We start from the raw sequence: 16,029 nt of genomic DNA, 5'->3' as shown, positions 1-16,029 counted from the left end.
AAAGGCACTTTCATGACGGTTTCATAAGTACACTTTTGAAAAGTGCACTTCTAATAGTGTCAAATTAAGGTTTACTTTAAAGCATTATGTTTTAATAATCTTTTTGTATTTTTCTTTAAAGAAGTACAACTATGTTGATGTGTTACATGACCTGAAGCACAGGTAAAGTACTTGATTTTACTTCTGACAGTAGTGTTATTTTTATATTACATGTAAGGTCAAAATTACATTACATTTTTGTTTACCATAAATGCTTGTCAATAGAATTTATAGGCCTGGTTTCACAAACAGAGTTTCAATTAAGCCAGGATTGGACCTTTGATCGGTTAGGACATTTAAGGAGCTTTTATAAACATTACTAGTGTTTATCTTGAGACAAAACAGATCAAACACAAATTTTAGTCCATGACTAGGCTTAAACCCTGTCTGTGGAACTGGAGAATAGACGTTTCAGTTCTACTTAAGTGGGTCAAAAAAGCAAAACAAAAAAACTTTTAGGTTCAACTAATTGCAATTAAATATAAATATTAAACTTGTCATTTTCATTTATTTTCAAATAAAATGCAATTAAGTGTCTGAAAACATTACATTCGGATTGCACTTAAGTTTGTTCTATAAAAGCACTATTTTAAAGGTATGCTAAAGTGTACTTTTCACAAGGGTGGATAAAGCAGCTGCCATTTTAACTTTCCTAGTTTAGACAAACTGAGTAAATAGGTAAGATAGCTGTGTACTGTATGTGCGTCTAATGGATGTGGAGACCTTTGGAATCAGATTTCACTACGTTCCTTTAATCTGAAACCATGCTCTGCCCTCTTCAAGTGCTTTAAATGAAGAACAAGAGCGAATAAAATAAATTAAGCAACTCGCTGGCTTGACCTTTTACTCTTTTGCTTAGGGTTTGGGTTAAAAAATTAAGTTACTCGGTTTAAAAAAAAACCCCGATATTACCAGCTCGAAAAACCTTAAGTTCACAGGGTTTCCTGTGGCAGTATAGACGGAAAGTGAAACTTCAGTCATATTACACGTCGGGTCTTCCTGACCTGGAGGCAAAAATGGTTGTCTTGGCAAGTAAAGGGAGAAATCTTCACATTTAGGTAGGAATTATGACATCTGTGTATTTTAACATTCATGGACAAAGATTTTGTCGATATAAACTATCGATTAATCTCTCTAACAGCCACGCGATTATGTTGACAGTTGTTATGGTGGCTCTTATTAAATAACACCGAGCTTGGAAATCTCCGTTAAATACATTCGGCTTGCTTAAATAATATTTTAGCCTCTGTTTGTTACGTAACGTTATTTTAAATTGACATGTAGGACAGAGTGTTGCAATATTATCTCTGGTAAACTATGTCAACATTCAGAGTGCTGACGCTTGTGCCATGCGCCGCAAAACACCAACTCTCACACACCATGTCCATGTAAACAGAATTAAACTCAAATGACTAACATTAGCATATATAATTTTATAATGTAACGTATATAATGAAACTGAATATATAATACGAAACTGAGAGTTAACCTTGTGTATTTTAGCTGGACTTCTGAAATAGATGTAGCATACAGTAATTAGTTAGAAAACTATAAATCTTCTATTTACATTGTGTCATTCTGGTACAAGGAGTAACTTCTTATGAAATATTTTGTGATATTGTGTATTTTAGCTTTAAGTTTGAATTTGCTCATGCATGGGTTATTTTAGTGTATTATCAGTCAAAGATATTAAGCAAAGAATGGAAACTCCCTACCAAAAATGTACCTTCTAGGGGGTTTAATTCATTCCACTGACTCTAATCTCTTGAATCTATTCAGCGAAAAGATTTGTTTAGACTAATTTACTAAACATTTGTTAAGATTTGTTTTGTTTGGTGACTCAATCTTTATATCATTGTCTTTTAATCATTCACTCAGTCGATTTGTTTAAAAGCACAAAGTACTATTTTTTACATTACCTCACTAATAATAGTCCACTGAATAAGTAACCAACGAGAAACGCAGGAATTCACTCGACGCTCACAGTGCATGGGTATTTTCTAGCGGCTAGCTGCTCAGTGTACATGGTTGTACACTCATTATTTAGATGCATTATGGGATTGAGTGCACTCAGTAGTGTCCACTATATATGGTTTCGGACATTATTGTAAATGGCTAGAAAAAAACACAAATTAATTAGCATGTTTTTACATGTGATCAGATTGATTTCACATGGGAACTGTTTCCAAAACCACATTTTATGTGTGCAAAGTACAGTATGTGTTTAACATGTGACCAGATGTGTTTGTGCACATGTGAAATTCATGTGGTTTTTCTCACCTCAAATAGTGCACTAAAGGGAATGATTTTGGCCACAGCCAGAGTTAAATCAAACGAGTGGAGTGTCAACAGTGCCTGTCCACTTTTTCAGCAGTTTTGATTCTGGAAAGAATTATTTTTTTCCATAGGGATTTAAAAAAAAAAATCATTAAAGAGCTACAGTCATGGTCATAATTATTGGCACCCTTGGTAAATATGATCAAAGAAGGCAGTGAAAATAAATCTGTGTTGTTTATCCTTTTGATATTTCTATAAAAATAGCAATATTTTGTCAATAATATAACAAAATGTATATACAATAAAATATAAATAACAAAATAATATAGCTTTCAGAGTCTTATTATGATCTTGACTTAGTTAAAAATTGTATGACTGTGATGGTTGCTTAACCATGTTACAGCAGTTTTACAGTAATAACAATACACTTTTTGCAGAAAATTTGGTTACCATGTTACCAATATATGCAAACAAAAATCTTCTGAATGTTGACAACTGATTTTCAATGCTAAACCTGTATTTTTACTTGAAGAAATGGCATGTTTAATACTCATGTGGGACTTTGTGTTTGTTTTTTAATCTGCAGGTTTGAACAGATGACCAGATACTTAGAAGTGCAGTTTCTGGTCAGCTCCTGTAGCTGGACTAGTCTTTCAGAAATACTTTATTTACAGACACTGCTCAAATGTATTGGTATAAGACATGTAAGATCTTGTCTGGAGAAATAATATTTGTATATGGCTAGCCCTCTGGAAGTGGAAGCTGCTTGCACTTGATAACTGCACATCCTTCAGTCAGAACTTAAACCCAGAAAAGTGGATTTATTGAAAACTATCCCTGTATCCTGTGCCAACATGGGGAACAGTTGGGACTGTTGTGGGAAAAAAAACCCATGTGACCATACAGAGGATGAGACTAAAGGTTTGCTGAACAGCTCTGAATCAAAGACATCAACTAGGGCAGGAACAGATGTCGGCAGTCCAATATCAGATGAGGAGCACAGGTAAAGTACTTTTAACTTGTTGAATTTCTCATATTTATACATTTTCCGGTGACAATGAAAATGCAAATTCACTCTCTGACAGTAGGTGGCGCTTATGGAACAGCAAAGATCTCATTTAGCTCCCTAGTTGTTATCAGGGCACTGATCGGGGAGTCTGCAATTTTAAGGGCTATCTCAATTGCAAAATCCTTCCATTGCACTGAAACGTTTGCTCCCTAAAAAGTCCTACAATGCACCGTGAAATCCAGGGAGCGTCTATGGCTGTGTTCGAAATCACCCACACCCTCATTCACTATTCCCTACATCAGTCCACTAATATAGTTCACTTGAGGGAGTGAATGAAAACTAGGGAGTGAATTCAGATACTGGGTGTGCTGGAGGGACTGCCACTTTTGCATAGTTTGTGCTTGCTTAATAATTGTTTAATAATTATTTGAAACTTAGCAAACTGGTTCGGTTTGGAAAATGGATGGATGATTTAGCTATTGATGCCGTCTTCTGGTCAGACGTGGGAATTCATTCAGTGCGTGACTCTCACAGTGCATTATGGGTATGCTCTATCCGTTAAGCAAACATCAGTTCTACACTAGTTATTGCAGTGCATTTTGGGATTGCACTCGATAATGTCCACCATGTTTTCGGACACCAGTACAATTAGCTGTCCCCTCAAATAGTACCCTATTTAAGAGTATAGGGGGCGATTTCGTACACAGCCTGAATAAATAAATAAATGTATATAGATCAGTGGAGAGCATCGATGCTCACTATGTTCCCTTACCAGAATTTAAAGCATAAAAATACAAACCATTATTTAATTATATTTCAGCATAAACATACATCGCTAGACAGGTAATGAACATAATCTAGCTGACATTTATAATTTATTTACGGCTAAATGTTGCATGAATATGTTACAAGCAAAGTATTTTTTCATAATAAAGTGCCCGAATTCATGTACTCAATATACTTTTTTTGTGAACAATTGTTTTTATTGAGTAGTCAGTTCAATATTAGAAAAAATATACAACATATTAAAGAATAACCCACACCACCAATCCTCCCACCCACCCACCAGGTAGACTTATACTGTGCTAAGGAATTGCAAGACATTGCAGTGGAAAAGGTAAAAAATAAAATAACTAATCAATAGATAAATAGAACATTTTCATAAAAACAAAATACATTTTACATAAAAAAACCCAAAACAATGGATTTTATTTAAAAGTATGTTTCTCGGAGACAATGCCAATTCAGAGAAGTTATTTAGAAAGAAAAGTTCTGGAGTCAAAAACATATCCTTGTCTAAAAGGGATATGTCGTGAGCAAGCTTAGACCAGAAAGGAAAAAGTGCAGGGCATTCCCAGGAAATAATGTAAATATGTACCAAGTGCTCTCTGAATGTATCTCTACAGTGGTGGCCAAGGTTTCCAGGTCTCAGAAAAATTTCCAGCCAAAACGAATGAAAAGACGACATTTACATGTCAAATGCATATAGTATAATGGTTATGTCCTCATAATATTGATGTCAGTATTGCGACAATTTCTGAATTATTTACTTTTGCTAAGATATCAGCATCGGCCATCAAAAAAAAAAAAAAAAACTTTTTGCAGCTCGCTTTTTTTTAATCTTATTTTTCCTAGATGGTCTGGAGAGAGCTTTATGTTGTTCATGTTTGAGTGGTACATCAAACTTGTAAATCCTGTTTTTCATGTACATAACATCCACATTTGACTTAAATGCATTTCAATTCAACAGGCATAAAGAAGAAACAAAACCACAACTGGATGAATTGATTGTAACCAAGCAGCCAAATGCAGAGGCTCAAATTCCTGAAGCACAGAGCTCTTACTCTACAACAATATCAATGTTACACACCGAAGTCTCTCTTGCTCCTGAACTTAATGACAATGTTTCACCTGAAACTGCTCAAACACAAGCTATAATCTTAAGTAAAGAATTGCCAAAAAAAAAGACTGAATTTACTGAAGAAATCCAAAACATTGGAGAAGTTTCTGAAGCACCTCAAGACACAGTCGAAGCACCTGCCGAGATAGTTGCCTCAGTGAAAGGGCAGATAGAGGGTCAGCATGGATCAATTGAAAAGATAGATATCACAGCTGCTCAGATGACAGATGATGCAGGTGCCACCGCAACAAGTTCAGACTCAACAGTCGCACCTGCTGAGGAGACACCTGTTAAGGAAACACCTGTTCAGGAGGTAACTGCGCTTACTCAGGTAGAAGCTGAGAAGAACTTCTCCGGACCAGATCCAGAAACACATGTGGAGATGATTGCAGATGAGAAGGAAATGATCCAAACCGAGGAACTGCCTCTGAATGACACCTATGAAGTGACGCATGAAAAGGCTGGTCTTAATGACACTGGGGATAATTCGCTGATGGACAACAGCAGCACAGAACCTGACATGTGTGTTTTAACACAGTCTAATGAGTCGGATGTTATTGAGAAAAGCATAGCTGAAGTTACTGCTGAGGAACCCGTCACTGTGCCAACAGCTGAAGTGGAGGAGGATACCCATTCTGAGATGGAAGGACAGAAGCATGAAACATCTGAAGCTTCTCAAACTCAGGAACATTCACATGAAGTTTCTTCTCCAGGTGTGGATATTACCGATGCACTCTCTCCTGGCATTGAAAATGGTCTCGTGAAGGACTCTGAGAATGAAAGAAATGCTGATGTCATAGATGTGGAAAAGCTGCCTCAAGAAGAAGGCATAGTCCAGAAAACAAGTGAGGAAGCCTTGGAAACTGAGAGCCAAGAGCAACTGCCATCTAAGCCATCTACACACACTGACAGGTAATGAATTAATTAAAAATAAAATAAAATTGGAAAGAAATTTTCCTACGCATCTGGAATTTAATTGTCCATGTTAGGGGTGGCCGATGACAAACTGCAGAAATTTGGCAATCGATATTACATTGCAGTACTGCATCATCATGAAAGTTGATCTTTTGCAAGCGTTTTAATTGTATTTTAAAATGCAATCTATTTAAACCATTGTTAGATGTGAAAGAGAACTAAATTTGGTTCTTGCTTGAATAATTCATTTCTTTGTTCCTATTTTATTATTTAATGTTTACTTGTTTTCAATAAGCCTGAGAACATTTTTCTTGCATTAGTTAGACTAGTATTAGTTTTTGCTGTGACATTGAAATTGTTAATTTTGACATTCCTATGTCGTCTTAAATTTTGGCATCTTAACCTTATTTTCATAAAAAATTACTATTTTGTGATGTGTATATATATAAAATGAATTGCTCTATCGTGATTTAAGATTTTAGTCTTATCGTTCACCCCAATTATTTTAGTATCATTGAGATACTATTATAGTTTTTATAAATATTTTGAATTAGTTTTTATTTTTAGATTTTGTCTTCATTTTTATTAATTTTATTTTCTTTATTTTTGTACATCAAGTTAAACAAATTAAAAACTAGAAATGTTACCTTGGCAACTAGCTTAAATAAACAAGTTTTCTATATTGTATTTTATTTCAGTTAATGTTTATTTCATATAAAGGTTTTTATGGTTTTAGTTTTAGTTGAAATGTGTGGAATTCTAACCAGTCTGTCTTTTCTATTACAGCACTATTGAGCAGAACAAACCTGAAGTCACAGATGTTATGACAGATCTAGAAACGAGTGAAAAGGTTGCAGAGCAAGAGCATGAGCCTACAGAAGCCACTGAGAATGGCCTGGACTCCACATGTGCCTCAGTGCCATCAAGCCCCATTGAGAAAACCAGAGCCACTGACACAATGAAGTTAGTACTTCCTCTTGTTCAGTTATTACCATTAGGTGGCGCAAAACTCTCATGAGTTCAGAAAAATGTTCTGCGATTAAGTGTAGTTATTAGTTTGCAGTGTAATCACACCATTCATAATAGCACCAATGAATTGACAAAGTTAATGTCACACCAAGCTAAACAACTGACTATTTCGTACAAACACTAGGATCAGTGTAGTGATATTGTGTCAACATTACTTGCAGAAATCTGATTTTTGTCTTCTTAAATGAGTCACTGTTTGTTTTAACACCATACATTTGTTATATGGATGGCTGTGTCTCTTCTTCTTGTGGGTAATAATATTTATATAATGTTTTAATGTGTTAGGCTACTGATGTATCAGGTGTAAGTAGTTTTTATCAGGTGTTTTTACAATTCCTCAAGACAGTTGCTGTCTGAGCAGCATTCCTTTCATATTTATTTTGAGAACATGTTTTTCTTGATTGTAGATTATAGTGACCTTTGACTCAGTTTAAGGCTATGAAATGGCCACATTTAGACAGCACATATTCTAATAATTTCTGAAGAATCATCAGTTACTCCAAACTGGAGTAATGGCTGCTGAAAATTCATTCTTGCTATCACAGGAATATTTAAAATATATATTTTAAAATTACTATATATATATATATATATATATATATATATATATATATATATATATATATATATATATATATATATATATATATATATATACAGGTCCTTCTCAAAAAATTAGCATATTGTGATAAAGTTCATTATTAAAAAAAATTTAACTTTCATATATTTTAGATTCATTGCACACCAACTGAAATATTTCAGGTCTTTTATTGTTTTAATACTGATGATTTTGGCATACAGCTCATGAAAACCCAAAATTCCTATCTCAAAAAATTAGCATATTTCATCCGACCAATAAAATAAGTGTTTTTAATACAAAAAAAGTCAACCTTCAAATAATTATGTTCAGTTATGCACAATACTTGGTCGGGAATCCTTTTGCAGAAATGACTGCTTCAATGCGGCGTGGCATGAAGGCAATCAGCCTGTGGCACTGCTGAGGTGTTATGGAGGCCCAGGATGCTTCGATAGCGGTCTTAAGCTCATCCAGAGTGTTGGGTCTTGCGTCTCTCAACGTTCTCTTCACAATATCCCACAGATTCTCTCTGGGGTTCAGGTCAGGAGAGTTGGCAGCCCAATTGAGCACAGTAATACCATGGTCAGTAAACCATTTACCAGTGGTTTTGGCACTGTGAGCAGGTGCCAGGTCGTGCTGAAAAATGAAATCTTCATCTCCATAAAGCTTTTCAGCAGATGGAAGTGCTCCAAAATCTCCTGATAGCTAGCTGCATTGACCCTGCCCTTGATAAAACACAGTGGACCAACACCAGCAGCTGACATGGCACCCCAGACCATCACTGACTGTGGGTACTTGACACTGGACTTCAGGCATTTTGGCATTTCCTTCTCCCCAGTCTACCTCCAGACTCTGGCACCTTGATTTCCGAATGACATGCAAAATTTGCTTTCATCCCAAAAAAGTACTTTGGACCACTGAGCAACAGTCCAGTGCTGCTTCTCTGTAGCCCAGGTCAGGCACTTCTGCCGCTGTTTCTGGTTCAAAAGTGGCTTGACCTGGGGAATGCGGCACCTGTAGCCCATTTCCTGCACCCGCCTGTGCACGGTGGCTCTGGATGTTTCTACTCCAGACTCAGTCCACTGCTTCCGCAGGTCCCCCAAGGTCTGGAATCGGTCCTTCTCCACAATCTTCCTCAGGGTCCGGTCACCTCTTCTCGTTGTGCAGCGTTTTTTGCCACACTTCTTCCTTCCCACAGACTACCCACTGAGGTGCCTTGATACAGCACTCTGGGAACAGCCTACTTACCCTCTTTCTTGAGGGTGTCAATGAAATGGCCTTCTGGACAGCAGTCAGGTCGGCAGTCTTACCATGATTGCGGTTTTGAGTAATGAAACAGCTGTTTTATATTCTAAAAATAATATTTCAGAGTATTACTGTTTTACTTTATCAAATAAATGCAGCCTTGGTAAACATATGAGACTCCTTTCACAAACATAAAAAAAAAGGTCTTAGAGTTTCTAACTTTTGGTCTTAATGTAGTTAATGGCAATAGAATAGCATAAAATAATAGCAAAAAGTATGAAAAAGAAAATGAAATTTAAAATATACGTATAAAACATGCCTCTAATGTTATTAAAAAGTATTGAAACACCAAATTGTGTCATATTTGTCAGAATTGCCTAATAACCACTCAACCATTTCCCGTTTACAGGGATTCTGTTGCTGTAGAAAACTCTGAGGCCAAAGGTGATGTTACTGTGGCGAGCGATGCAAAATTACTGGAGGAAGTTGTAAAAGGTGTTTCAGAGACTGGACCTCAACAAACAGAAGAGGAAAAGGAAAAACAGGAAGAGGAAGCTAGTGTTGCCCAGGAAAATGAGGGAAAAGAAGACACTTCCGACTCCAAAAAAGAAGATATCATTTTTAGAAGTAGCACGGTAGAGATAAAGCTGATACATGTAAAAGAGACAGAAGAGAGCGTGGAGGAAGTGCAAGAGCCACTGGATGAGTATGTATCATTCTTGAATTCAGTCTTTCCAGCAATACCTTTAGTTTGGAAAGCAGATGGTTAGGAAGCATTTGGACATCAGAATCAATTGTTAATTAGACAAATGAATGAAGACTAGAGAATGCAGTATTGTGAGTATAGTCTTGCAACTCCTTGAACCGGAACTACTTTATGTTTAAATTTTTATTGAAATTTTCACTAAAATATGAATATATATATAAAAAAGTGTAAAGAACTGATATAGAAGAACTAAAAAAATCAGGACAAAGCTTCTTTAGATCCAGACAGTTAAATTTGCCCTTCATGATGAATCATTATCTTTTGGATGTGAGTTTTACATGTTGTACTTTAATATAGCTCTTCTAACTAGACTCCTCATGACTGTTTATCATTGTGAATATCATATTCATGATAGTTCCTCTTTTTTTTGTAGGAGTGCAAACCTGTATCTGGGAGCAGAGGACATTGAAATGGGAGCCAGCAATAACAAGCCATCCAAACCACTACTAGAGCTCACAAGTATTAAAGATTGATTTGTTTGTCACGTTATGTCTCTACTATAGCAATATCAGTGATTATATGCAATCCACCAGCCAATACCATTGCAGTTAAGGAAAAGTATTAGAGACAATCAAATCACTGAAAATGTGATTGGGCCCTGTTGTTTTGTTTTTAAAGATACTGGTCCAAAGTTTTTCTGCATCCACCTCATCGGGTATTTGTGTTTTTCTTCCTGTCTAGTTCCTGGTGTAGAGACCAGATGTAGCTTAGCACCAGCTGTGGACATACTGGCCTACAGTGAGCAAGAATGGAAGGGGAACACGACCAAAAGCACTCTCATCAGAAAGGTGACCTAACTCAATATATTTTCTTGTTTCTTTTTCTTTTCTTTTTTTTCCTGTAAAATGGTGTGGTTAAAAGCATACTATTTTTTAAATAAATGTAATTAAGTTTGATATTTTGTTGAAATATGTGTAAAAAAAAAAGAAAAAGAAAAAAGTTAAAATCTTGAGTTTATGCCCTAAGACAGGGATGTCCAAACTCAGTCCTGGAGGGCCACTGTCCTGGAGGGCCAAGTAAACTCTGCAGGACAGTGACTGAGTTTGGACACCCCTGCCCTAAGATAAATAAATAACACTTAAGAAGTGTGCTTAAAGTGTCCAAATGCTTTTTGGGGCCACTGTACTCTAGTTTGACCTGTCTGTGTTGTTGTTGAAGTCTGACTTGCATCAGTGTGTTTGTTTCAGGGCTACAGTGAGATGTCCCATAGCTTCAGCGGTGTGAGGAGAGTCAGAGGAGATAATTACTGTGCCCTCCGTGCCACGCTGTTCCAGGTGCTGGCGACCAGCACAAACATGCCCACCTGGATACAGGATGAAGGCTTTCTATTGGTGAGGAGAACCCTCTAGACCTCAGTCAGGGTAGATGCCATAATCAATTGTTCATTAAATGGGTAATTCATTGCTAGCAAGATGGGCTTTTGATAAAACTTGGCCATCTATGCAGTAGATGATTTTTTTTTCTTTTTTAAATCGTTGCTACATGACTATTGGTCTGGGTTTGATCTGACTGTCTATTGGCAGGAATACAAAAATGCAAAATTACAATCTGTATTTTAAAACTAACAAAAGCCCTTGAGCTGTCCAATATTTCAAAACGCATCATCTGGCAGACTTTTGCTGACAAATAAACCGGGACGTGTGGGTGCAGGTAAGGTGGAGAAAGAGTAAACATTGTTCATTATTTACTACCAACATGATTGGTTGAAAATCAGCAAACTTTCCTTTCAACTAAAAGCATGCTTTACATTTTCATTTGTTTTAGATTAAATATGGCCTCTAGGGTTTATAAGATAACACTGTATGTGAGGCTTTCTAGCTCAGATTAACAGCTGCTGATTATTCTCACAGTTGCCAGAGATGATTGAAGCTCGGGAGCATTTGATTGGTGGATGGTTGTTTCCCCCAGAATGCAAGTGGGCAAGTGAAGAGGACTCTGTGGAGAGACTGAAATGCTATATGGATCTCCTTAAGAAAAAGGTGAATCTCTATACAGTATATGTAGCCTATACATGTAAAAAGTAAAGTACACCCTTTTGAATCTCTATGGTTTTATGTATCATGCATAATAAAAAAAAAACATCTGGTCCCTGTCAGGTCGTACAATTAGGTAAATACAATCTCAGATGAACAATAACACATGACATATTACACTGTTTCATGGTTTATTTAACAAAAACTAGGCCAAAATGGAGAAGCCATGTGTGACAAACTAAGTGCACCTTCACTGCTTCCATAGGATTTAAGAGGGTAAGTAGCAGTCATGCGCTGCTAATCAAATGTCTTTGGTTGCGTTTACACTTGGTATTAACATGGGATCACCGTGATCTGATCAAGCAGATCAGATCATTAGCCAATCAGGACATGGCGCGTTTACATTAGTTCACATTAAGTAGCCTCTGTATCAGGATAACCGATCGGATTTCTGTTTCCTGCATAATATTTAAATTAGGTCGTGGCACGACATCAGATTAAGAGTAAAGATGATACAAATTAAACAATGTCTCAATTGCTTTCACTCACTCACTTTAGTTTCCTGCGCAATCTTCAGTCTTAGATCAAATTAAGTTTTTTGAAGGAAGGAATACGATCATACAAAAATAACTGGGTTGATCATGTTAAACAAGTCACATCATCGATCTTCTGGGTTTAAGGTAATAGCGTGCAATGACTATATTGACAGAAATGGAAGATTAATAAACATGCTGAAACAATAAAAAAATTCAACATCCAGATACAGAGTCACATGTTAATGCCAAATGTAAACGCAGCCTTTGATTAACTGATCATTAGCAATTGTGACCAACTCTAAAAAAGCAGAAGTTTTGTCAGTTTGCTGGTCTAGAGCATTCAGATGTGTGTTAACACAATGCCAAGGAGGAAAGACATCAGCAATGATCTTAAAGAATCAATTGTTATTGCCATCAATCTAGGAAGCTTTACAAGGCCATTTCTAAACACTTTTAGTCCATCATTCTAGTCACATTTATTTATATAGCACTTTTTACTATACAGATTGTTTCAAAGCAGCTTTACAGAGATAACAGGAAAATGCAACAAAGTCTGTTTCCAGAAGAAAATAGCAATATTCTACAGTGAGGAAAATTTTTCGGAAAACATTCAAGACCAATCTTCCCAGGAATGGACGTCCCAGTAAATTCACCCCAAGGTCAAACCGTGAACTGCTCAGAGAAACTGAAATAAACCCAAGAGCTACATCTCAGACTCTACAGGCCTCAAGTTCATGGCAGTTCAGTTAGAAGCAGAGTGGACAAGTATGGATTGTTTGGAAAAGGGTTGCCAGATGAAAGCCTCATCTCTCTAAAAAGAACATGGCAGCACGGCTTTGGTTTGCAAAGTTGCTTCTGAACAAACCTCAAGACTTCTGGAACAATGTCCTTTGGGCAGAGGAGACCAAAGTGGAGAAGTCTGGCCATAATACACAGCGCCACATTTGGTGAAAACAAAACACAGCATATCAGCACACACAGAACAACTGTCAAGCACGGTGATGGAGGGGTGATGATTTGGCCTCATATAGATGAACGTCTAAAGTGACCAAGCCAGTGTAGATGTCTCTGGTTAGCAAAGCAAACATACTAGGTATCTCTGCCTGCACATTTTTGTTTGGAAAGTGGTCCAGTCAGGAGATTCTCAATCCTACTTAGATTGCGTAGCGTAGATGGAAAACATTGATTCTGCGTTCTTAGTGGGAATATAGGGTCCATGTTTTGCTGCTTTTGAACAGTGTGTCGAATACATAGGCTTGGTACACCTTTATACTTATTATACTTTATACTTCATTATACCTTATACTTATATATATATATATATATTTCGATTTTTAGATTTTTAGATTAATATTTATTTTAATATTAAAATTTCACATTTAATCTCCAAATTAATGTTGAAACAAGATGAAGACAGTAGCATATATTTTAAATATCGTCTGTTTATGAAAGAAGGCCAGTATCACCGATACCAATACTGCTACTGATGTCTTTAGGAAATGTTTGAGAATTTTTTTTCTCAATTTCAGCCGTTAATTTCAGTCATTCAGCATGACAGTATAATTGAAAGCTGGCAATTTTAACATTTATAAGGCTTTAAAAAATATAACAACTTTTATGCTTGTGAGCTTGTGAGGATACTAGAAAAAACAGGTATTTTGGCATAATTTTGTGTTTTTGTCTGTTCAAGCACTGCCTGAAGTGGCTTTTTGTGCGCACAAGTCATGTGTGTGTCACACAGACAGGAGATTCACAAATGCACGCCAGTACAGAACTGCATTCTACTGTGTCTTGTCGTATATATATATATATATATATATATATATATATATACACACAGTGGATAGCTTGCGTGAACACACCCATGCTAAAGTTGACTAAAAAGAGGGGGAAGAAATAATCTTTTGTTTTTAAAAGAAGTCTCTTCTGCTCACCAAGACTGCATTTATTTGATCCAAAATATAGCAAAAACTGTAATATTGTGAAATATTTGTCAATTTTAAACTCTTTTTTAAAACGCAATTTATCCCTGTGATGGCAAAGCTGAATTTTCAGCATCATGGAGTACTTGATTCTCGCAGCCTTCAGAAATTCAGTTTCTGAAGCACCTTGTGTAGTAAATCAGATAAAAACATCATCATAACTTCTGTGTTTTCATGTCTGTCTTTGTTGTTTATTCAGTGGCAGGAAGCAGTGACCTGTGAGAGCCCAGAGGAGAAGCAGAATCTGTGTGAGCGTGTGTTTCAGGGTGGAGAAGAGGAGTATGGTCTTCTAGAAGCACTCAAGTTTCTGATGCTGGCCAAAGCCATTGAGCTTCATCACAACATGGTGGCAGATCAAGAAGTGCCTGTGTTCTGCTGGCTTCTTTTTGCCCGCGACACATCAGAAAACCCCAAAACCCTCCTGGCCAATCACCTGAGCCAGATCGGCTTCAGTGGAGGGGTAGAACAGGCAAGTACGGTGACACTGACAAACTTGCTTACAGCTCTCTCTCTTTAATCTGGCAAAAAAAAGTACAAGTTAAATATTTGCTTTGTGTGTTGTAGGTAGAGATGTTTCTATTGGGCTATGCCTTAAAACACACCATTCAAGCCTTCCGTCTGTACATGACAGACACAGAGGAGTTTGTGTCACATTACCCAGATGACCACAAGCAGGAGTGGCCCTGTGTGTGTATCGTCACAGAGGACGATCGCCATTACAACGTCCCTGTCAGGAGGATCGTTCAACACCAGCACGGAGAAGATATCACGATGACCTAACAACAGAGACTTCTCAGAACAAATCTGATCTACAAAGTGACATGATGTTTTGTTTCTGATATGGCAGAATATTAATTCTGGTCGGTCATCCGGTTGGTCATCCGATGAATGAGAAGATGAAGGGAATTTACAGCAATTTACCGTGATCAAATTGCAAGCAGAAGTGCTCAGGTTTTTACCCCCAAAATGAATCACAGAATGAACATCTGTCTGTCCAGAAAAGCTGTGATGACTAACACGGATTCAGAAAGGAAAAGAAAAACCTTACTGCCTTTTTACTTTAAGCGTGATATTTGTTTGTATTATCCACTGTTGGAAATGGTGTTGTCAATGTTTAAAAAAAAAAAATACTAAAGAGTTTACAACAATAATTTTAGAGAATTTTAATTCAAAAGAATGTGTTGTGGGTATAGTAAGGGAAATGAGGTAATGGTCTTACTGTAAGTTCTTAATTTATATTGTTAGAGACTGTCATTTTTATCATTTCATTGCTACGTATATATGGACTCATTGTGACAGTAGAAGTTTCCCATACTGGTTTTGATTTTTACTGCCATGACTGTTTTTTTAACTGTTTAATTGAGGTTCTACACAAAATATTGCCAGTTTTCAAATTAGAGCACTTCGACTAACTTAATTATTTTGGTTGCCATCATGTTATGTTTACATGTTCTTAACAGACACTGAAAGCAACAATAACGTGCATGAATCACGTTAACAGGCAGCTGATGAAACACAGATGCCAAGAAGAGTTCAAGATAACTTAATATTTAGCTTATTGTGGAGTTAAGCAACAACTACTTGCACTTTTTTTCCTTTTTTTCCATTCATCTGAAATTTTGTATTCATCACTGAAGATTAAAACAGAATAACTTAATTGCCAAACATACAAAAAGTTATACAGTATTGGTTGTAAAAAGTTAATTTTTTCAAGAACTGGAAGGCAAGATCATTTGAGAAAATATGAATAAAATATTCTTTGACTCATTTCAGCCTCTCAC

At 36.5% G+C, this 16,029-nt stretch overlaps 1 protein-coding gene across 3 annotated transcripts; it reads left to right on the top strand.

Annotated features, from left to right (window-relative positions):
• Nucleotides 1-126: 126 nt before the first annotated feature.
• Nucleotides 127-16,015, top strand: LOC143751702 (uncharacterized). 3 transcript variants are annotated; one of them, XM_077244350.1, is made up of 11 exons: nt 127-162; nt 2,903-3,319; nt 5,076-6,137; nt 6,927-7,103; nt 9,401-9,697; nt 10,131-10,216; nt 10,439-10,545; nt 10,945-11,088; nt 11,608-11,736; nt 14,448-14,717; nt 14,813-16,015. In XM_077244350.1, exons 2-11 carry the CDS (start codon nt 3,171-3,173, stop codon nt 15,026-15,028), a joined length of 2,637 nt encoding a protein of 878 aa, XP_077100465.1. In that variant the 5' UTR covers nt 127-162; nt 2,903-3,170; the 3' UTR covers nt 15,029-16,015. The 3 variants fall into 3 exon arrangements, with proteins under 3 accessions (XP_077100465.1, XP_077100464.1, XP_077100466.1); XM_077244349.1 differs by lacking the exon at nt 127-162 and adding an exon at nt 793-1,097; XM_077244351.1 differs by lacking the exon at nt 127-162 and adding an exon at nt 793-1,097 and having other exon boundaries at nt 14,448-14,721; nt 14,817-16,015.
• Nucleotides 16,016-16,029: the final 14 nt, after the last annotated feature.

The sequence above is a fragment of the Siphateles boraxobius genome, unplaced genomic scaffold (genome assembly GCF_051911475.1).
Source record: "Siphateles boraxobius isolate OS27281-9 unplaced genomic scaffold, OSU_SipBor_1 26, whole genome shotgun sequence".
Lineage (NCBI taxonomy): Eukaryota > Metazoa > Chordata > Actinopteri > Cypriniformes > Leuciscidae > Siphateles > Siphateles boraxobius.
The sequence above is the reverse complement of the archived record's forward strand: the minus strand, read 5'-3'. Positions and strand labels throughout refer to the sequence as shown.

Bases quoted from the DNA above. Each gene is read 5' to 3' on its own strand.
- LOC143751702 (XM_077244350.1), top strand. From the start codon at position 3,171: ATGGGGAACAGTTGGGACTGTTGTGGGAAAAAAAACCCATGTGACCAT. The intron at 10,546-10,944 runs GTGACCTAACTC...TGTTTGTTTCAG, and splicing joins AAAGCACTCTCATCAGAAAG to GGCTACAGTGAGATGTCCCA. The intron at 14,718-14,812 runs GCAAGTACGGTG...TGTGTGTTGTAG, and splicing joins TCAGTGGAGGGGTAGAACAG to GTAGAGATGTTTCTATTGGG.